Raw genomic sequence first — 23,711 nt, forward strand, 5'->3', positions numbered from 1 at the left:
AGCGCAGCTGTCCTACAGACGGGCTCCGGCTTCTACAGCCGAGAGTTCCTCGTCCATGGCTGTGCCGCTGCTACTGCAGCTCTTGGGGGCCCTGGCGACCCTGCTGGCGCCCTCCACTGCCCGACCTGTGGCCGCCAACGCCAGCGCCGCCCCGTCGGTGGTGGAGGTGAGGGTGGGGGTGCTGCTGCCGGAGCACATGCCGTACCCCTGGGCCTACCCCTGGGCCCGGCCGCGCGTCGGCCCCGCCCTGAGCCTGGCCCTGGAGGCGCTGGAGCCCCAGCTGCGCCACGCCGGCCTCGCCCTCCGCACCACCTTCGCCTCCACCGAGAACAAGAACGGCGACTGCGACTACGACGTGGCCTTCCGGAAGACCATAGATCTGCAGAGCTCCCACGACCCCGACGTGCTGCTCGGGCTGGCCTGCTCCATAAGCTCCTCACTGGCGGCGTTAGCCCGGCACTGGCGGCTGCCGCTCCTCAGAGCCGGGGACTCTTGGAGTCATACGAGCCGAGCTTCCGGCAACACGACGGTGTACGCCGGCCCAGCGAGGCCCGCAGACCGCAGAGCCTTCGAGGAGCAGCTGCTCCGGCACTTCAACTGGACCTGCCCTCCCGTCTTTGCCGTCGGTCCCGGGAGCGACTGGAGACACCATTACTCCTGGTTGACCTTTGAACAGCATTCATGGGTCGCTCCCACCCTCACTGACCGCATGTACCGCTATGAGAAGCGGGTCGACGAGGCTGTCCGGTTCATCCGGGCCAACGGGCGAGGTGAGTCCGGAGCAGGCCCGTAGCTAACATGGGGCCCACGGGGCCTGGCCCCCTTGTGTTTCTTCTGGGCCCCCTCTCTCCAGGGCTGCCCCCAAAGTGCTCCAACTTACCACCTGCACTGTACTTCCATTTAATTAGCTGGCGAGCCAGCCCTGGGAGGACGGCTTGCCCGTGTGTCCCCTCTGGAGGCCGGCAGCGTCCCCCCCCAGGACTCGTGGGACCTTGCGCCTCGTGTCCCCCCCTCTCCATCCTTGCGCGCGCAGCAGGGGCTCCCCCGGTGAGGGACGGCCGGAGGGTGAGGGGGACGCATTGCAGAGGGCGAGAAGGCCGCGAGCCTCCATGCACGTCGAACAGAAGGGAGGGGGGGCAGAAGGGAGTCCCCCTCTTTCTCCTCTTACAAGTTGGTGAGTTTCCTCTTGCTGGCAGTGGGGGGGGGGGCTCTGTCTGATGCATAACCTGGAGTGCCACAGGGGAGGAGTGGAAGGAAGCAGAGGGAGGGCAAGGGAAGGGTCACGTGGGGAAAAGTAGAAGTCGGATCTCCGCAGATCCTCATGAATTCATAAGATTTTTACCTTGAAATGAAATAAAAACCACCATCTAGCTAAAGACCATGTCTTATTCTATAGGCAGCACCACAAAAAATCATGCATCCGTGGATTTGAGGCCACACAACAGTGCAAAAACATGGTTCCAAAGCAGGGACCCTCATGGATCCTTAGGATTTTTGCATTGGATCACCCCAAGCTCACCATCAAAGTACATATGTCCATAGCCACAGCTTGCACTTTAAAGAATTGCATATGGAACTTTCTGATGCCACCAAGCTGCAAAAATATCCAAGGCAGCGATAGTCGTGGTCTTATCTGTGACTCTGGAATATCAAAGCCACTCAATAGAGACCACCAAATTAATTATGAAAAGTGATCATCTGTCATGGGTTAACTAATTTCTGCGGTGCAGGCTCTGCCCATGGACATGGCAGATAATTTCATGCTGATGTTAGGATGACCCAAAGCAGAAGCCATGAGGATCTATGGTTCTGAACCATATCTTTGCAGCATGGTGTTGCCACAAAGCCGTGGATCCATGACTTCTGTGGTGGAAGCTTTGCCCATGGAGATGATACATGATCTGATGTTGATGCTGGGGTGATCCAATGCAAAAAACATGAGGATCCATAAGGATCTGTGATGCTGAACCATATTTTATCTCCATGGTGTTCCCACGAAGCCGTGGATCCGTGATTTCTGTGGTGTAAGCTCTGCCCATGGACATGATGTGTGTTGATGGTGAGCCTGGGTGATCCAAAGTGAAAATCCTAAGAATCCACGAGGATCCATGTTCAGGAACCATGTTTTCGCTGCATGGTGTCGCCACGAAGCTGTAGATCCATGATTTCTGTGGCGTAAGCTCTGCCCATGGACATGATAGATGATTTGATGTTGATATTGGGGTGATCCAAAGCAAAAAATCATGAGGATCCATGGTTCAGAACTATGTTTTTGCTCCATGTTGTTGCCTCAAAGCCATGGATCTGTGATTTTTTTGGTATAAAGCGTGGACATGAACATGATATGCGATTTGCGGGTGAGGCTGGGGTGTCACTGCGAAGCCGTGAATCTGAGATTTCTGTGGTGCAAGTTCTGTCCATGGACATGATTTGTGATTTGATGATGTTGGGGTGATCCAAAGCAAAAATCCTGAAGATCCATGAGGATCTGTGCTTCAGAACCATGTTTTTGTAGCATTGTATAACCACGAAGCTGTGGATCCGTGATTTTTGTGGTGCAAGCTATGGGCATGGACATGATATGTGATTTGGTGGTGATGCTGCGGAGACCCAAAGGAAAAATCTGGAAGATCAGCCAATCGAGGGAAGGGAGGCTTGGCTTTCTTTCTCTCCTCTGTGAAGCAGGAAATAGGAGAGGCTGGGCAAAAAGAGCTGTGATACAGGAAATAGGAAGGAGGAACAGGAATCAGCAGAGAGCCGGTTGCTCATGGGCCACATAGCAGCCCTGCAGGGGCTGGATGTGGCCCACAAGCCAGATGTTTGACACCCCTGCTCTAGGCTGATCCTGCATTTGAACAGGGGGTTGGACTAGATGGCCTGCGTGGCCCCTTCCAACTCTGTGATTCTATGATTCTACTCACAAAAAGTATGGAACATTAGCTTACTCATGGGAGGATAGTAAAAAAAATGAGGATCTGCAGCACAGATCCATGCTCTGGTGCCCATGCAGCAACACAAAGGCAGGAATCCTAAGCAGGTCTACTTGGAAGTAAGTCCAGTTTTGTTCATTCTCATTTGCTGATTCAGTGGGTGACTTTTCAGTCCTTGAGCTGTTTTATCAAGCAGTATTATAACTGCATGAAGTTCTGTGTTGTGAGAGCCAATGTGGTGTAGTGCTTAAGAGTGGCTGACTCTAATCTGGAAAGCTGGGTTTGATTCCCCACTCCTCAACATGAAGCCTGCTGGGTGACTGTGGGGTAGTCACAGTTCTCTCCAAAGGAGAGGAAGGGAAGAAGATTGTAAGTTGATTTGAGACTCTTTAGGATTGAGAAAAGTGGGGTGTAAAAGCCAACTCTTCTTCTTCTTCTCAAAGATGTTTTGAATGGCCCATGCTAGCTTGATCTCATCAGATCTTGGAAGCCATGTAGGGTCAGCCCTGGTTTGTGGGGTGGGGTGGGGGATGGAAAGTTGAAATCAGAGTGGCAGATAAAGGTAGGTTGATGGTTGCCTGGGAAGGAAATAGGGTTGCTATCTCCACATTGGGAAATTCCTGGATTTTTGAGGTGTGGGGCCTGGAAAGTGTGGGGTTTGAGGAGGTATGGGACCTCAGACAGGTACAATGTCCTAGACTCCACCCTCCAAACCAGCCATTTCCTCCTGGGGAACTATTGTTGCCAATCTCCAGTTGCGGGCTGGAGATCACTCAGAATTGCAACAGCTCTTCAAATGGCAGAGATCAGTTCCCCTGGAGAAAATAGTGGACTCTGTGTCATTATACCCTGCTGAGGCCGCCACAGCAAATTGATGCTGAGTGCCCAAGACCGGGGCACCCACCCACAGCCTCTTTCTAGCGCTCGGTTTATTTATTTCCACAACGGGCCTTATTCCTAATTTTGAATAAACACACATACAGTCCACTGTACATGCATAGATCTATTTGTAAGTAAGACCCAATGCATGTTCACTCAACCCATGATGCTGGGGACCAGTACTGGGTAAATGTGGGGTTTGTACCACACGTTCAGCTGTGCATGTGTTGACTGTAACATGAGAATTACTCAACACACATACAAAGAACAATCAGGTATATTGTGTATTAGGACTGTACGTATGCCCACTGTAATTTGTGAACAAGGCTTGTGTAAAAATGGTATGAATTCATGAAGATCTGTCCCCTGAATCCATATTTTTGCACCATGGCGCTGGCCAAAGAATTGGATACATATTGTTGTGCAGTTTGTGGACATCAGTGTGATCTGTACGCATTCTGTGTATCTTGTGGGGTTCAATGTAAAAATAATGAAGATCCATGAGGATTTCTGCCTTGAATCCATGCTTTTTCAGCCCCACGGTGGTGCCATGAAGCGTTGGATCTTTGTTATCTCACTATGGGCATTGATATGTATAACTTAACAGTGAATTTCAGTGGAGTCCACATAAAAGTCATGCAAATCCATCCATCGTGGCACCATGAATTGCTAGGTCCATGAATTTTAAAGTGCAGTCTGGGAAAATGTTCTTGTTGATTGATGGGGGTGGGGAGGACACTGATGGGAACCTGGCTGCCAGGACCGGGAAGGGGAGACTGCTCCACAATGCCCGTGTGCTGAGGAGCCAAAGACCCAGATAATGCAGAGCTTCTTAAGTCAGGCCTTGCGCTTCATGCATGGCTGAGGGGCATGTTGCCCCCCACTGCCTGCCCTCTGTCCCTTGCTTGTGTCTGACACATATTCCTCTGGTCGGTGTGGTTTCTCCTTAGTGGTCTACATCTTGGGATCACCAGAGACGTTGCAGGAGATCATGCGCTTGGTGCAGGCTCAGAACATGGCCAATGGTGACTACGTCTTCATCCACCTGGACATTTTGGGGAGAAGCCTGAGAGCGGAGGGGCATCGCGAGGCAGCCAAGCCCTGGCAGAGCAAGGAGAGCCGAGATGTGGGAGGCCTCCGAGAGGCCTTCCAGGTAAGTCCAGGACTCCGCTGCTGGGAGAGAGGGAGGGAGGGAGAAGAACCAGAGAGCCGACAATTGGTGCTGGAATCACCCCAAAGGATATTCCCTTCCCTGGGTGTGTTGCGATGCAAGCTTAAGGACGTGGTGGGATTTGGGGAGGGCCACAGTTTAACGTGTTGAGCCAGGACCTTTGGGAGATTTGAAGCCAAAATGAGTCCTGCCATGATTCTGAGCAGGTGCAGAGATCTTTCTCGACAAGCAGGGAATGGAAGTTGGTTTCTGGGCTCCTCCAGACTGAGCCACAGATGGGGCGCTTGGGGGGTGGGTCTGCCTTGGCTGGGCACTTGGAAGGGGGGTTGGGAAAGGCCTCCCTCAGCAGGGAAGGAGGATGGTTTGTTTTCGGCCTTCTGTGCAGTCCCACATTTGGGATTGCACAGTCAAGGGCCCAGATGTGTGCCTGCACAGAAGGCAACTCAACCATTTACAGGTAAGTGCAACCCTGTTTTTTACCTGGATAAAGCCCAGTGGCGCCTCCAGCCTCCATTCTGTGTGCAGAGACAAGAGTTCCTGGGTCAAAGGGGGGGGGACAGGGGAGGCTGGCCCTCCGGGATGGGGAGTCTTTTCTACCTTGCAGGAGACAAGCCCTGGCAGAACCCTGGCCTGGCTAACCTGCTGCTGTGTCTTTGGAGCTGCCCAGACCTGCCCTGGAACTCCTGAAAGAGTCCCAGCCAGCAGGAGAGAGCTCCCTTGACCTTTTTCTCTAATTCCAGACGGTGCTGGTGGTCACTTACCATGGGATCCAAACCCCCGAATACCAGCAATTTCAGAGCCGGGTGATCCTGCGTGCCCAGAGAGACTTTGGTGTGGCCCTGAATGACTCGCTGGTAAATCCATGCACACCCCTCCTTGCATACCTTCCTCTGTGCTCTCTTATTATGGGATGAAGCCCAGGGCCCTTTGTGAGAAGTGAGATGAGAGAGCTCAGCCAGTATTCTGGGGCCAAGATCACTTTTCACCTTGGCCGTCGTAACAAAGAAATGACCGAGGAGATTCCCCAGGTTTGGGGTTGAAGAAGGCAGCTGTGGCGTGGCTTGGCTTGGCTTGGCTTGGCAGGGGGGTCTCTGGGATTGGCTTGATAGATCCAGGTCAGCATTCGCCCTTGATCACACGCAGGGAGTTTGCAGTGGCCTTCCGGGTCGTTCTCTGTTCTGAGCAGCCGTTGCTGCTTCTTCCTCCCTGGCTTTCTCAGTTAATGTCCTGAATGCGTTTTCAGTGGTGCTCCCTGCGCTGTGTGTTCCAGCCTTGCGGCTGACCACTGCCCCCTCCTCCCCCCATTTCCTCATGTTCACCTGCCCCACCCAGCATGCACTGCTCCTGTGTTCTGCCTTCCTTGTCTGCTTCCAGGCTTGCCTCTTCTCGCCCAGGTCTGGACTGGTCTTCCCTCCTCTATCTCTGTCACCCACCTGGAAGTTGAGGTCCAGGAGTCTCCTCCGTGTCATCTTTGGAGGAGGGTGAATCCCAGGCCTCGTTTCTCGGGTGGGCTGCGAGATCCAAGCCTGCCTGAGGCACGGTGGTCACAAGACCTGCACAGACCAAGAGACACCCCTGGATTCCCTGCATCAGACCCCTACCCCAGCCAAGGAGGAGCTGCTGGCCTGGAGCCATTGAGGGGCCCTCTGCCTCCCAGGCACTTGAGACAGACCATCAGGGGCCATCACATGGCATTCCTTATGGCTCCACTGGCACTTTTCTGTGTAGATTGTCCCTGGTGTCCCCTCCAAGTCCAAGGCAGTGGCTACCAGCAGGGTGGATTGGGGGAAACAGGATGATTCCATAATGTTTCTCTCCCTCTCTCTGTCCCTCTGTGGCAGGGGACCCTGGTGGCCGGCTGCTTCCACGACGTGCTGCTGCTGTATCTCAGGGCGCTGAATGAGACGCTGCGTGAAGGTGGAACCAAGCGGGATACCAGCCGCATCCTGGAAAAGATGAGGGGCCTCAAAATCCAGGGTATCGGAGGCTTGGCGGAGGGGAAAGCGTGGCCGGGGGGAGGTGGGGGTAGAGGACGAGGAAGCTGGAGATAAATTGGGGCTGGGGTTTGGGGGAAGGCCCCAAGGGGATGCCCTGGGCTGTGACAGATCAGGCCAGGAGGGAGCAGGAGAGGGTGGGAATGGGGGAGGGGGGCTGGCTTTAGAGAGGAGCTGCCCCAGAGCCTGTCCAAGAGGCAAACTCCGCCATGGTTCCTGAGTGACCACTGATGTTCGGGGGGCCACATAGAAATGGTGTGCGTCTCCCTCCCTGCCCCCACCCCTCCAGGTGTCACTGGGACAGTGAGCATCAACAGCGACAATGACCGAGAGATGGATTTCGACCTGTGGGCCATGAGGGATGTGGAGAGCGGAGAATACCAGGTGTGTGTATGGGGGGGGGAGGTGTCAGCCATGCTAGGTGGGGGAGGGTCCCCAAGCAGCCCCGCTGGGTCTCTGAAGGGGCTTCCATGCACCGAAGAGGCACTAAGGAGCCCCGGGTGGGAGTGGGGGAGGGCTGAGGGTGGTGGGAGGTGAAAGGCCGGGAGGGCTCCAGGCCTTTCCATTGGGATGGGATTCTGGGAAGTTGCAACAGACGTGGAGGGAAGGCGCCCTCTGGGTCTGTGGTCTGGATCCAGCCCCTTCTTCCCACAGGTGGTGGCTCATTATGTGGGCTCAGAAAAGCAGATAAAGTGGCTGGGGCCCATCCACTGGAAGAAGGGGGGCCCTCCTCTGGACAACCCACCCTGTGCCTTCGACATGGATGACCCCTCCCGTGGTACAGGTGAGTGTCTCCACAGGGGTAGAGGGACTTGATCTCACTGGCCTGCCCGCGTTGGCCATTCAGGAGCCCTTTCACCCCCTCTGCCACCTCCTGTGGGGATCCATCTGCCAGGCAGGACAGCCCTCAGTAGGGACGTTCAAACGCCTGCCATTTTGCCTCACGTTCTGCTCCCTGGTTGGGAGCTGATTTTTCAACCAAGCAGTTCGGCTGTTCACAAGCCACTGTCATCTTTTCATTGGGTAAGTTTTTGCATATCCGTATGGTACAATTGGCAGTATTTCACACCTATGCATTCTCACACATCCGAATGGGAGTCCTGGTTTCCTGCTCTCATGTAGACCCGCTGCTACTGCTCACTACATGGCAACCAATCCTGAAAACATACAGAGAGCAAATTGATCAGTCCGACAGTAATGATTGTGTATTTAAAAAAAAAAGTCTTACCATTTGGTGCTCATTTTATTCTTTTTTAGCATCGAGGGTTTCCACACATATGCATTTTTGCTCAGCCTCCCTCCATGTCACTGAATCATCTGGAGGAGCCTCAGTTTCACCTGCTGCACAGATGGCACAAGCAGCTGGATAGGGAGAAGGAAATGAATGACATGAGACGGAAGTACCATAATTCTTGCCCTTCTCTCCATCCCCACCTGAGTTTCTTCTGGGTGGTTTCTGAATGGGGGCTTTCCTCCACTTAGCCAGTTTGACACCTTTGTCTTCAGAGCAAGACGCTGGGTGAATCCTGATCTGCAAATGAATCCTGGGTCATCTCCTCCGCTGTGAGACAGGCATTTGTTACACCATCCCCAGGGCACCCTTCCACCCCCAGTTGGTGGTTCCAGTCTGTCAGCAAGCTGCCAATTTCTTCATTGCTATGTATGCCGTATGTGCCTAACCCCCCCATGCTGTTTTGCGCATGTCTATATCCACTCTCATGCGCTCATCTTTTCTTTATTAATGTCCGGATCGCCCTTGTTCAATAAATACTCATTGGTAGCAAAGTAGTAGTTTATTAAAGCAATGGAGAGACTGGAACACAGGTACTGTTTGGAATGGTCAGGAAATGCAGGGCACAAGCTAACAAATTCATAAAATGTAATAACCAATAATCATGGTTCCCGCTTTCACAGGCTTCCAAAACTCACGCCGAAAGCCTGAGAATAGAAACGGTTTCAATAGATAAACAATTGCCATTTTCTCATGACCTAGCTCATTAAAACAAGCGCAAAGACATAACTTCAACTCTCCACCTGCTGACCTTGCAGATAACTACGTTTCAAAGCTTCTCTAGTGTTCACAGAAAGGAATGTACATAACAGGCTGCAGCGAGATGGGCGAGGGGGGGCAGGTACTAAGTACAGCATACACAGAACTCTTTGGCAGCGTGCTGACATACTGCCCCCTCGAAAATACACCTCCCGGTCTCGCCGGGAGACCTCTCGGTTTTCCCAGGAACTTTCGATGAAAGTCTCTAAGCATGTTAGGGGCCCGAATATCCCCTACTTCCACCCATTCCCGGTGCTGGGGACCGAAATCAACGCATTCCACGAAGTAGATAAGTTTGCCACGTTTCAGCTTAGAGTCCAGTATATCAGCAATCTCATAGTGCGCTTCGCCATCCACCAACACGCGGAGGGCGGGGGCGGGTGTTCCGTTCGCCATTTGCACGACCCCGTGTCCTTCTTGAGGAGGCTGAAATGGAAAACAGAGTGCAAAGTCCTTAAGTTCTTAGGGAGTTCCACTTCAACAGCCACGTCATTAATCACCTTTCTTACTTTGAATGGACCAATAAATTTCCATCCTAGTTTCCTACTAGGACGTAACATCTTAATGTTCTTGGTAGACACATACACATAATCTCCAGGCCGTAGAGCCCAACCCTCCACCCTTCCTCTATCAGCCTGTTTCTTATAGGCAGCTTTAGCCTCCTCCAAAGTTTTGCACAACATTGGCCATGCCTTTTGCAAAGATTGGCACCATACATTAGCATCCCCAGGCGGCAATGGTTTTGTTCCCCCCAGGAACGGCATGGGGGGGCTGTCGTAACCACAAGCCGCTTTGTAGGGTGACATCCCAATGGACGAATGGGAAGTGGTGTTGTAACAGTACTCAGCCAACGGTAACAAGTCACACCAGTCATCTTGTTGGTAATTGGTAAAACAACGCAAATATTGTTCTAGGGTTTGGTTCACCCTCTCTGTTTGCCCATCGGTTTCTGGGTGGTAAGCACTACTCAAGCCCCTCTCCACCCCCATAATTTCCATGAGTTCCTTCCAGAAAGTGGAGACAAATTGTGTTCATCTGTTAGAGATCACCTTCCCTGGTAAAAGGTGGAGCCGTACAATTTGCGTAAAGAACGCTCTAGCCAACGTCTTTGCCGTAGGCAGGGAGGGAAACGGAATGAAATGCGCCTGCTTGGAGAAAAGGTCCCCCCCCCCCCCCAAATAACTGTTTTCCCTCTGCTGGGTGGTAAGTCAGTGATGAAATCCATAGACACCACCTCCCAGGGCCTCCCAGGGGTGGGAAGAGGGTGCAACAGTCCCGGTGTCTCCCCCCCCCTCGGTTTACTCAAAGCGCACATTTGACAAGTTCGCACAAACTCCGATAAATCCTTGCGCATGTGCAGCCACCAAAACTGCCGGCGTAGAGGGTGCAAAGACTTCACAAACCGAAAGTGACCGGCCAACTTAGAACCATGGGCCGATTCCAGCACCTCTTTGCGAAGGGAGATAGGGACATAAAGGGCCCCGTCCCGATACCATAGTCCATCGTCCTTCAGCTCGCAATCCCCCCCTTTCAGAAGCAGTTCGTCCTCAGCCGAGAACTCCTGCAACTTGCGCAGCCATGGGCTGGAAAGAGGAGGAGACGAAGGGCTGGGAGGAGAGGGGGGAACCTTAGCGGCTTGGCTTCTAGTAGTTACCGCTCCGCCCAGTTGGGCAGGAGTGAAAATGGAGTCGACGATGACGTCTCTTTGACTTGCGTGTTGGGGAAGGCGTGACAATCCGTCAGCCAGCGAATTAGCCGAGCCCGGGAAATGGTGAAGGGTGCATTGAAACTTAGAAAAGAAATCTGCCCAACTGAGCTGCTTGGCGTTTAGACATTTGGGCAACTTGAGGGTTTCGAGATTTTTGTGATCAGTCCAAACTTCAAATGGCACCCTCGCCCCTTCCAACCAGTGGCGCCAGGAGTATAACGCAAGCTTTATCGCTCCCGCTTCCTTCTCCCATACAGACCAATGTCTCTCAGCGTCAGAGAACTTTTTTGACACATAAGCTAGAGGGTGTAAGAGCCCATCCTCCCCCTCCACCAAGATGCCCCCCCATCACTACATCGTAAGCGTCAGTTTGCACAATACATTTCTTAGTCGCATCAGGGTGAGCCAATACAGGCTCAGAGGTGAACAAAGTTTTTAGACGCCGAAACGCTTCTTCGCATTCCGCCAACCATTGCAGCGGTGCCCCAGGCTTAGTGGCGTAGGGGCCTTTCCCCTTCGTTTTCAATAAGTCAGTTCGGGGCAGGGCAATTTGGGCAAAATTCCGGATAAAGGATCGATAAAAATTGGCGAATCCTAAGAACGCTTGTAATTGCCTCTGGGTTCGAGGAGCCTCCCACCCAACCACGTCTTTCACCTTCCCCGGGTCCATTTCAAGCCCATCAGCCGATATACGGTAACCCAGGAAGTCAATGTGTGTTTTGTGGAATTCACACTTGGATAGCTTTGCAAACAGTTTGTGCTTGTGCATAAATTTTCCCTTTTGGCAACCTAGCCCCCGGTACCAGTTCAATCGAACAATCAGAATGTCTGTGGGGGGGCAGTTCGTTGGCTTCCTCCTCCCCGAATACTCAGGCGGCAAGGAGGCAAGCTCCTCCCTGGTCAGGAGCGCAAACGGGGAGTCTTTGGCTGGCCGACCCCCCATCCTGCTTCCCACTGGTGCGTTTCACACTTAGGCGATACAAAGTCAATTCTCCCTTCCTCCCAGAGAATGTACGGGTCGTGGCTGTACAACCAAGGGGACCCCAATACGAGGGGAAATTGCAGGTCTGGGGAGAGGATAAACAAGCGCTGTTCCCAATGTTGACTCGCGCCCATACGTAACGGCATAGTCTCGTAAAGGCATGGTTTCATGGGGGAGCCATCCATCTGGGTGAAGATCAAAGGGACCTCCAATTTCTTCACCCCTGCCTCTAGACCCGACACTACAGCAGGGCTAATCAAGTCTCCCACACCCCGAGTCAATCAGCGCTTTTACGCGCACATGAGTCCCCAATAGGGGATTTATCAAAGACACAGTCACTAAGAACAGGGAGGGGGATTCGCTCACCACTCTTGGTGCCTCCGGAGTAGGGTCCTGTCGCCGTGCGCCGTCTACAACAGGACCTGGTCGTTTCCCGCCGGCTCGAGTTCGGCATCGCTAGAGTCGTCTTCCTCCCCTTCAGGAGACGCCTGCAACGCTTTAGCAAATGTCGGTTTTCCCAGTGCTTTCTTTGCCGGGGTTGCCAGTCTCTGTTTGGCGGAGGTGGAAGACTTCTCCTTCTGGAGCTTCTGGCCACAATCCGCTGCGAAGTGCCCCCTCTCTCCACATTTCAGACATAGCCCTTGGCGCAGCCGTTGCTCTCTGGTCGCATCTGACAGGCGGGGGGCTTTGGTCTTTGGGCAGGTTGCACGGTCACCGTTCCTCCTCCAGCAGCCATGTCGAGGCGCAGGGTTTGGAGACGGCCCTCAGCGTTCTCAGCTTCCTGGGTCCATGCCATCAGGGATACCGGGTCCATGGATCGAAGTACCGTCTCCCGCATTTCAGGGTTCAACCCCACTCGGTACATCTCCACCAGGACGTGTTCTGGCCAGTTGGGAAGTTTGGCTGCCTGGTTATGGAACTCTGTGGAGTATTCCCGAACCATCTGTCGCCCTTGCTTAAAGGTGCGTAGAAAAGCTTTCGCTTGTTGCCCAGCATTCAGGTCTTCAAACCTGGTCCTCAGCGCCCACATAAAGGCTCGCAGGTCCCGCAATTCCGGGCCTCGGTTGTTGTGCAACCCCACGTACCAGGTTGCTGCCGTGCATTTAAGGCACGCCGCCACCACATCGATCCAGCTACTGTCATCAGGGAACAGGTGCCCATGCGTGGCGATAAATTTTTTCACTCTTACCACGAAGTAAGCCAACTCTTCAGGGTTACCATCAAAGGTAGCCTCAAGCAGATCTTTTGGCCTCTGTCATCCAGGACCCGGTTGGGACGGAGGAAGCGGCGCTGGGGCTGGGGCTCCCAGTCCCCCAGGTGGTGGGAGTGCCGGCCCCGCTGGGACCACGGGCACTCCCGCTGGTGGGACTTGCGGAGCACCTCGCCTGGCCCAGGCAGTTTTGATCGAGCACTCTATCATATCCGGGAGCACATTAAACACCTCGCCAACCATTTGCATTAGTTGCTGTAAGGTGCGATCGATGTCTTCCACGCGCTCCTCCATCCCGTCGTCTGCGTCCGCCCGAGTCATCCAATCCTTCGGGCCCCAGGGTTCGTCCGCCAGGTCGTCTCCCAGGGCTCCCAAATGCTGCCCTGGATACAGTCCTTGCTCATACAAGCTCTCCCGTAGGCCACCCCCTCATTTTGAGAAAGTCTCTTGGGTGCCATGGAGATCAAATTGGCTCCAATCATCCCACGCCCGCTTCCCGAACTTAGACGGGGTGAATGTCCACGGAATCGTAGAAGCTTTCGATTTCGGGACTGCTCCTGCATCCGCTCCAGATGTCGGGATCGTGGTGACCGGCGGAGTCGTGGTCATCGGCCCACTGCCATTCTCCGTCGTAGTCGTTGGGGGGTTTGGGGGTTCCTCCCCTGACCCACTCATGCTTGGTTCAGCTGATTCGGATCAGTGGAGAAAAGTGGATTCCAAACAGAATGTCTGGATCGCCCTTGTTCAATAAATACTCATTGGTAGCAAAGTAGTAGTTTATTAAAGCAATGGAGAGACTGGAACACAGGTACTGTTTGGAATGGTCAGGAAATGCAGGGCACAAGCTAATAAACAAATTCATAAAATGTAATAACCAATAATCATGGTTCCCGCTTTCACAGGCTTCCAAAACTCGCGCCGAAAGCCTGCGCCACCGCCCCACTATGCCCCTAAAAAAAAAAAGTGTCAGTGACAACAAACCAATGTTATCTCTAAGCTGAGTGAGTGTGAGCCAGCTCACAGTTTTCTGCTCTCTCTCTCTCTCTCTCTCTGCCGGCTCACACAACTGTTCCTCTTAGGCAGGAGGAAAGATTCCTCCAGAGCAAACTTACTTATGCAGTAGCCACAAATCAATAACTCCAATAGCTCACAAGATTTTCAGCTCACAACCTAGATGCCACAGCTCACTCAGACTCCAGGGACAGTTGCACACTGTCACTCACACAGCGTGTATTACACAATGGTGCTCCTGTGTGTGGCGCTTCTGGTTTCTGGCTGGCCTACCCTACTCTACCATTGGAGATGGAGAACGATCACTGTGTGATGCTGTTGCTGTTGTATTACGTTTCAGCATGAAATTTTGGTTTGGGGTGGGTGGCGGCAGCAGCTGGCCATGGAACTTAGGTATGGGGTCTGTCTGTATAGCATTTCTGCTGCAGGTGGGATGGAAGTGCAGAGGTTGGTGGGGCATTTGTTTGCCAATCAAAATGGTCATGGGGGCCCTGGCTGCTACTTTGCCCTAGCATCTGGTTTTAAATGGGAAGAGCAAGAAGAGCGTGGCCCAAATTCCCAGCACAGAGCAAGGCACAAGGATGTGCTCACCTCAATCTTCAAACTCCAGTTCCGGGAAACCGAACAGTGGCAAGTTGACCTTCAGGAAGACCAACTGCTCAACTGACCAGGGGCTCAGGCGAGAGCGATGCGGGCAGACAATGTCGCCCGAATGGGAAAAGACGCGCTCGCTCTGAACGCTCGTCGGAGGGCACGAGAGTACCTTCAGGGCCACGGCAGAGAGGGCCGGCCAGACCGCCTCCTTCATGGCCCAGTAGCTAGGCAGACTGACGGACTCCAGCTCGTAGGGCTCTGCGAGGGAGTCCCTCACCACCGCAGCCGCCGTGTCCTCCCGTGGGACCTCCGCTCCCAAAGGGGCCAGGGATCCGCCCCATGAATGCCATCTCAGGATTCCTGGTGGCAGGAGCCTTGAGGGGGACGCTGCCTAGCAGGGGAAGAGGATGAACAGCACTCGAGGTGCTGATGGCACCCTCCCCTCCCGCAACTGACGACATTCCCATCTTGGCTCGCATCTTCCCAACTCTCTTGGAGAGAAGATTCCTCCATCGAGTTAGATTGTTTGCCTGCTCGGCGATCTTGCCCTTTATGCGTGGGTCACACATGGTCGCCATCATGTAGACCCTGTCCTGGAGGAGAGGCTCAAAGCGCCTCCTCAGTGCACTTTGCAGCCTTCTCACCAGGGCGGCCACCGCTGGAAGCATGTCTGCACGTCCTGCGGTTGGCTTCAGAAACGCTGCCAACTCCTCATGGAGCGTGAGGACCATGGGGATGACCAAAGCCAGGGACGCCGTGTCAGACGAGAGAATCTCTGTGAAGGTCTTAAAGGGCTTAAGAACCTCCACAGCTTGAGAAATGGTCAACCACTCCTCGTGGTTGAGCTGGCTCTCATCCTGAATGACCCCACTCTCAGAGATCAGGGCAGTCAGGGCTCTCTCCTGCTCCACCAAGCATTCAAGCATGACGTAAGTGGAGTTCCAGCGAGTGGAAACGTCGCCCAATAGGCCGTGCTCCGGCAGGCCTGCCAGCACCTGCTTCTCACACAGTAGGTAGAGGTCCTTCGTACTGCGGGAGAAGTGACTTGTGATGAACCGGCATTTCTCAACGATATGCCGGAACTCATGAGTCACAGCGTCCAGATTGGGATCCCTCGTGGGACCCAACCCCAGAGCATCCTTAACCACGAGGTGGGTAAGGTGGGCAGCACAGGGAATGCGCTTCATGCCCAGCTGCTCTGCTGCTGCCCTAAAGTTTGAGCTGCCATCGGTCACCAGGAAGCCCTTGGTGACGCCCCTACCTACCACCCACTCGTCGAACTGACTACTGATGGCGACCCGAATGTTGTCCGCCGTGTGCGACCCATCGAGTCTCCCGATGCGAAGCAGGGCCTGCGGTAGCTGGCCGGCGGCCCTGTCCCTGCCTGTCACTAGGTTGCCCTCCCCCACCCAAAACCTCGCTCGGTTCCCACCAGTGCGCAGTAACTGAGAGGTACGAGTTATGCGCCTTACAGGAGGTCCAGATGTCGAATGTGAAGTCCACATATCTCCCACAAGTGCGGGACAAGTGTGCCTTCACGTGGTCCCTGGCAGCCCTGAACAATGAGGACATCACGGTCCTGCTCATCGTGGTGTGAGCAGGGGGCGTGTACCAGGGAAAGGCATACTGGAGTAACCTGCGGAAACCGATGTCTTCCACTGCTGCGTAGGGGCGCCCATCTATGGCAGTCATCTCAGCAAGAAGGCGAGTGATCTTCCTGCTGGCCAATTGCTTCCCACCAATGTTCCCTCTAAGCTGTGGAGTCCTGGGAGCAAAAATTCTACTTTGTGAGCTACTGACAATAAAGTTGTGAGTGAGTGACTTGGCTACTGCATACATTAGTTTGCTCTGGAGCCATCCTTCCTGAGCTGAGACAAAAATGTGTGAGCCGGAGGCTAAAAAACTCTGAGCTAGCTCACCCTAACTCAGCTTAGAGGGAACACTGCTTCCCACCCTTAGGCACTCTAGTGCCAACGTCACCAAACATCTCAGTCAGAGATGTTTGGCGTCCCTGCTCCATCCCTACCTCGGAACATGCAAGGGGAGTGCTGGAGGTGGTCGGACGACTCACCTCCTGGCTGGCTGGTGGTGGCCGCCTGGGCACCCCAACAGCAGCCTGTCTTTTTTTTCAGGATTTTTTTCTGGCTTTTCGGATAAGTGATAGAATGCCATTTCAGGATCCCGAAAGCCGAAAAGAGCCGAAAAACGTTTCGGGATCCCGAAAGCCGAAAAAAGCCGAAAAACGTTTCGGGATTCCGAAATGCACATCCCTATCAAACATCCCAATGGGAGTCCTCCCTCCCACCGACATACCTGTTATCTCTGCTCACTAAGCAGCCAGTCATAAAAATAAACATTGAGCAACTTAATTGGTCAAACAGTGGTTATAAATGTGTGCTTTTGTAAAGGTCTTACTGTTTGGTGTTCATTTCATTCCACGTTATTGTTGAGGTCCTTTGCACATGTGCTTTTCCACTCAGCCTTACGGGAGTTGCTGTCCTCTCTCCACGTCATTTAATTATTTGGAGGAGCCTCAGTTTCACCTTCTGGGCAGAGGCAAAAGTGCCTGGAAAGGGACACATGGGAAGAGAAACTTCTCCGAGCACCCCAGAACAAAGTCATCCCTACAACCATTGCAGGTCCTTCAATTTATTGGCACCAAGCTTCACACTGTCAATCAGCAGGCTTATCTACCTGCACGACTCTTGGTCGACACCAACCCAATCAGCAAGGTCCATCCAGCATCTGTTAGAACTTATGGTGTCGACCGGATTCAGGGTCCCCTTTGCACATCTCTGCATGAGGCCTCTGCAATTCTGGTTCCTACGCCATTTCAGACCCCAACACTAGTCCCAGTCCACAAGACTATCCATCTCGCTGGGCATACTTTCCTCTCTGAATCGGTGGACTTCATTAGACAATCTCTTGATTGGCATGCCGTTTCGTCAAAAGCCAGCGGAGATCTCCCTGCCCACGGATGCCTTGCTTTGGGGTTGGGGAGCCCATTGCGAGACCTTCCGGGCACAGGGAAGATGTCTCCACACAAACTGCTTGGAACTCTTAGCGGTACATCGGGCTTATCTGACCTTGTCTATCTCAGGGATAAGAAAGGGTCAAAAGCCACATGGCTGAAGAGAGCAACCAAGGTTCCCGTTTGTTCAGTGAATCCCTGCCCCATTCATAGGGTGGAAGGAGGCCGAAGAAGTGCCTGATCCATCAGTCCAAGCACTTTTCTCCTAGCTGGGCTCACTTCCAGCTTGGCTGAGAGAAGAAGGCCTGAGGTGACGGACAGCAGGGAACCAGGCAGGGAAGAGGGGTGTTTCAGCTGCCTTCACCCACAGGCCTTGTTGGGTGTCATGAGCCTAGTCTTTTCTACACAAATGGGGGGGGGGTGTGCAGTGGTTAAACGAATGTGACCCCTGCTTGTTGGGCTCTGAGAAGGAAGAGAATTCATTCTGGCCAAAGCAAAAGTTCTTCTGAACTTTGGTTTGTCAACGGATAAAAGTACTTTGGCAGTCACATCAGAAGGGCAATTCCTAAATAAGACACCGAGCACACCTGCGGGCCCTATATGCTATTAATATTCAATTTCTTAATGCGTGATTTAATTAGCCTAATTATTTCTTTGGTTTCCATCGGTGTTCCCTCTAAGCTGAGTTAGTGTGAGCTAGCTCATAGTTTTTTTTAGCCTCCAGCTCACACATTTTTGTCTTAGCTCAGGAAGGATGGCTCCAGAGCAAACTAATTTATGCAGTCGCCAAATCGCTCGCTCACAACTTTAATGCCAGTAGCTCACAAAGTAGAATTTTTGCTGACAAGTCTCCACAGCTTAGAGGGAGCATGATTATCTTTACCATACTGTTTGTTATACCTAGACATTTCATTTTCTTTCCCGGTACTTGATCCCATTGGCTATTATGTGTGTCTACTTATAAAAGTCCAAGAAGGATAGACCCTCCCTCATATTTTAAGGTCTTAACTTTCAAAAGGAGTGCTTTAATCCAAGCCCTAACCTCCATCAGTTTTTCACCCAATTTAGCTCTTAGCGCTATACCCAAAAACACATCTAGGGTTAGCCAATGTATGCCTGAAAAAAATCATATTGAATAGAATCCATTCTCTCTGAGATGTCTGTCCAAATTTCCGCACCATATAAGTACTGATTTGTTACTTTAGCATTATATACCTTTATAGCAGAGGGAACAAATTCACCACCTGCTGTATAATAACATTTGAACTTTCTGTAATTTACAATGCTATACAATAAAAATCTGTATTTTAATAATGAAAATTGTGTTACTCATTTTGATAAAGCATTCAATTAACAACTTATACAACAATTACAATAATCTCAAAACAACCTCAACTCAGGAAAGCAAAACAAATCATGTATAAATTGCTCTAATTCAGATTGAAAAATCATTTTTTATAGTTCATTTTATTAGGTTTTTAGGGTATACAGGGGTGAGGGAAGAAAGAGAAACAAAGTTACAAGTCTTCTGCATGTGACTCTTCTCCATGTAGCATTTCACACTGGAAAGAGAGAGACTGAAATTTTAGTTCATAAGGGCTACATTTTTCAAATTGAAAAATCTTAATGACGTGTTCAAACACACACTTTGTGCAAGCCCCGGTTCAAGTTGCTCATTTCAGATGGGATCTTCCTCAGTACTTGCGCTCAAAGAATGTAGATCAGAAACAACAATCAGGATGTGTCAAATGCTATCCATAATAGGGAAATGAATGTCATGCAGTTGACCTTAAAATCTAAACACTACTCTTAATTTTTACTGGGACAGTCTACACTCTCTAAATGTTGGCAAAAGATTCTCCAAGTATCAAGCAAAATCTTCCAAAACCGTAATAGAGTTACTAGGATCAGTTGCATAAATCACCATGTCATCTGCAAAAGGGCTGACTTTATACTCTTTTTCTCTCTCTATAGCAATGCCCTTAATAAGTACATTGTTTCCCATCTCAATTCTGTTGTACGCGGACGATGCTCTTCTCATTTCTAGAACAGAGGTGGGGTTAAAATCCCTAATTAACGCGTATGTTACCTACTGTAACAAAGAGGAACTAGTAGTGAACTATTCTAAATCTAAGGTCCTGAGGTTTTCACAATCCTTCTACACTGGTGCCAAATCTCTAAAAGTGAAGGGGGGGGGTACTCGAAAAAGTCTCCTCCTACAGATACCTTGGAATCACCTTTTGCTATAATTTATCTTGGACCCCACATGTTAAGGCGGCATTGATGGCCGCAAGCCTTACATATAGAGTAATCAAAAAATTCTTCTGCTCAAAAGGGGCCAAACATATTCTGGCAGCTATTGGGATCTTTAACACTAAAGTTGTCTCGCAACTCCTATATGGCTGTGGAGTGTGGATAGAAGGTGTTTCGGAAAAATTAGACTCCCCTCTTCACATGTTCCTTAGAGACATCGCGGCAGTGCCGAGATGCGTGGCAGGTATGGCCCTTAGGGTAGAATTTGCACAGCCATCAATTGAGAGAAGAGCTTGGCAGTTAGCATTTAAACTGTTAATCAATAAAGAAAGTCGAGGGGCTGTCCCTAGTGGACCAGGCTTCACTCACTTGATTCAGAGAGACACCTATACAAGCAATAGAACTAAGCTAATTGAATCCAAATTAGAATCCTTGAACATTGGTACTACCTCCTTACAGCAAAAGGAGGTCTTTAAACTCATAAAAACAAAATTAAGGGAACTCGACTTCAACAGTACACTTTGCAGAGCTCGGCGAACCTGCTCGGGCCTATCCCTCGATCTTCCACCTCCGGTTGTGATCCCTACTTACTGTTACACTCTCAAAAGTCCAGTACTTCGTAGAGCCTTCACAATGGCTAGACTGAACACGTTCCCGTCGAATATAGTTTCTGGCCGCTTTCATGGCATCCCGTTCTCCGAATGGACATGCGATTGTAATCAAGGTAGGGTGGAGATGATGGATCATATATTGCTAGCTTGCCTCAACTGGAATATGGAGAGGCAGAAGTATATTATACCTATATTGATAAAAGAAAAGCTTCCCTCCCTTCCCTGGTCAATTTCTGTTCTCTTATCTGACAAAGTTGATAATTTGGTTACCAAAGCAGTAGCCATGTTTCTGGTCCTGGTGGCAAACAAAAAAAAGGGAAAAGGAGGGGAAAGTTCAAACCCTTCTGATTTTATGCTGTGTTTACCTGCTTGAGGATTTATCTTGTCTGACGATTCAACCGAGTGTAATACACCCATATTTGGACAATGCACCTTATTGTTTCTGACTGAGTAATGTTTTAAATAGGTTCTGATTATTATGGATGGTACTTTTATAAGTGTGTACAAGTGTGCTTAAGACTTTTGGTCATGCAAGCCGAAATAATATAGGAATGCCCTTAATAAGTACATTGTGTCTGATGTATTCCACTAAAGGTTCTATAGCAATGGCAAAAAGTAATGGGGGTAGAGGACTCTAGGCAGTAAAAGTTCTTTAGATTTCAGACCATAAATTCTAATTTTAGCTTTAGGTTTTGCATACAATAATTGAATGGCTTGCAAAAAAAATTCTGAAGCCCATTTGAAAAAGAAGGGTTTATAAATAATATTTAACCTACCAAATGCTTTTCCTACATCTAGAACAAGAATGATGGTTTCTATATTATTAAGTTTGAAATAATTTATAATATTAAGGGTCTTTCTTATGCTGTCAGTAATGCTTCTATCTGGCATAAAGCCCAATTGCTCTGGATGTATATAATATGTGATGGATTTATTTCAATGATTTGTTATTATAGCTATACATATCTTGGCATCTTGATTTAATAATGACATCGATCTGTATGATTTTGGGTGAGTGACATCTATTCTTTTTATGGATGTTCGCGTCAGACCCTGTTTGGGGAATCAGTCCTTGGGGAAGTACCTGATTTCATGTTTCCAGAATTGGATCTGTTAATAAGTGGATATATATTTTACAGAATTCATCTGGAAAGGAGTGACGGAGTTCAAGAGTTAATCTTTCCTGGAGAGAAGAGTTTATGTGATTGGCTGCTCTATTGACTCTCTGATTGGCCAACGTCAGCTGAGAGAGGAAATAAAACAGGTGATCTGGAGGGGAAAGCGGTCTTTTGCCTTTGGCCTTAAATCTAACATCTGAATTTTTGGTATTTAACCCCAAGTCAAATGAGAAATATATATAAGACTGGTCAAGGGTTATGTTGGAAGGGATATTCTGAAGTAGGTACGTATTTTCACACCCGGCAGACCTGTGCTAATATGCGAATGTTCTGGAAATTTGCAGTGCTTTCTGTTCGTAATGGGGTAGCTTCACCGTCCACCCAGCAGTTCGAAAGCTTCGGTGAGTAGATAAAATGGGTACCACTCCTTAGAGAGGGTGGGCACACTAAACCCCTCAGTGGGGGGAGGTGTTAGCCGGCAAACGGAATGTCCAGCTTGGAAGCTCGGAAGCCTGAAAAGTTCTCTTCGACATTAAGAAGCCTGCGATGGGCCAATCCAGCCAGGCGGTGGCAGTGCGGCGCTGCGACTCAAAAGCAGTCCTGGATGAACTGATATCATCAAGCCAAGCCAAGAGAATGCCGTCCGGAATACATCTGAAGCCTACAGCTGAACAAAATCCCTGTCGGCTACAAAACGTGTGCAATTTAAAGATTTATATGTTGTCCTCCCTTACCCCCTATGAATCATTGTTAGTCCCTCGTGAACTTGTGTAACGTAAATTGCTCAGAACCAGCAGCTCTGCAGGATCGAGCGATTAATAAATCGAAAGATATTATTATTATTATAGCAACCACGCAGCAGCGGTCAGTGGAGGCATTGCATGGAGGTGGTGGAACTATGATGGACAGGGCTGCCAGAACCAATCAGGGGCCATATGGGAAGGGAGTGGTGTCCAGCATCCATCTCAGGCAGGGGGCAGAGAAGGGCAGGCCACAGGAGTTCTGCACATTTCCAGGAGCCCCCCCAACCCCTTAAAGGTGGGGAAGGGGTTTGAGCTGTCCATTATCAAGGTAACTCCTGCACCACCCCTGCCAGTGGCAGAGCAGGAGAGGGGGCCACCAGGGTGGGCTCAGATGTGGGGGCATGCAGCAGCACCCTCATATCCCCCAATTCCTTCCTTGAAGGAGCGGAGGTGGACTTGGACTGGCATGACCTTCATTCCACTCTGGGCTCTGCCATTCCTGTTCCAGAGCAATCAGTCCCCAGAGACTGTCATTCCAAATCCATTCTGCATTCATCATCACTTCCATGTGTAGAGATGCAGTTGTGAGGTATTGCAATGGAAACCATGCAAGTCATTTGTCGTACCTGTATGCCAGTATGTCCAGTAGGCATACCCCCAAAACCCTACCCCCCTTCCACAAACATTGAGTCCAACCACTGCATTGGCTCTCCTCCCAGCCATTGACTCCGGGGTCCCCCAAGATCCCCTGCCCCCTCAGTGTAGGGCTGCCAGCCTCCAGGTGAGGCCTGGCATGTCAAGGGCCATGGTGCTGCGTGGCTTGTGCCGCCCCTGCATGAACTCAGTGGTTTAAGTGTTTGGGGATCACCATGTAAGAAATGCAATAATATAAGGGGCTTCTGATTTTAAAAGAACCTTGCTTTAAAAAAAAATTGCATTGCTGGAAATCAATTAATGATTAAGGCTTAATGAGAAGCTGAGCTAAAGGGGAGTTGGAAATGGGGAAGTCAGACACTAGCAAGAACTAGCTTGCACAAACATCTCCACTTAGTAGATGCGGAAGACCCTTGCAAAAGATTGCCTTCAGCAGAAAAGCAGAAGTGACAATGCGGCAGAACTATTTCACATAGATTATCTTTTTAACTCTAAAAATCATACTAAGCTTGCCTGCTTGCTGTGCATTGAAATTAAGAGTGTATTGCTAGACAACTGTCATAAGAACATAAGAACATAAGAGATGCCAATGTTGGATCAGGCCAAAGGCCCATCCAGCCCAACATTCTGTATCACACAGTGGCCAGAAATACCAGGTGCCATCTGGAGGTCCACCAGTGGGGCCAGGACAATTAGAAGCCCTCCCACTGTTGACCCCCCCCCAAGCACCAAGAAGACAGAGCATCACTTGCCCCAGAGCCCATATATATATATCTTGTGGCTAATAGCTACTGATGGACCTCTGTCAATGTAGCAGTCTCGAAGAACCTGG

The 23,711-nt window shown here is 50.7% G+C and overlaps 1 protein-coding gene across 1 annotated transcript; it reads left to right on the forward strand.

Annotated features, from left to right (window-relative positions):
- Positions 1-55: 55 nt before the first annotated feature.
- Positions 56-21,557, forward strand: LOC107123506 (atrial natriuretic peptide receptor 2-like). The gene is made up of 7 exons (XM_015426756.1): positions 56-770; positions 4,760-4,962; positions 5,721-5,834; positions 6,822-6,957; positions 7,264-7,358; positions 7,629-7,758; positions 21,504-21,557. Exons 1-7 carry the CDS (start codon positions 56-58, stop codon positions 21,539-21,541), a joined length of 1,431 nt encoding a protein of 476 aa, XP_015282242.1. The 3' UTR covers positions 21,542-21,557.
- Positions 21,558-23,711: the final 2,154 nt, after the last annotated feature.

This window comes from Gekko japonicus, unplaced genomic scaffold (genome assembly GCF_001447785.1).
Source record: "Gekko japonicus isolate JY-2015 unplaced genomic scaffold, Gekko_japonicus_V1.1 scaffold4293, whole genome shotgun sequence".
Lineage (NCBI taxonomy): Eukaryota > Metazoa > Chordata > Lepidosauria > Squamata > Gekkonidae > Gekko > Gekko japonicus.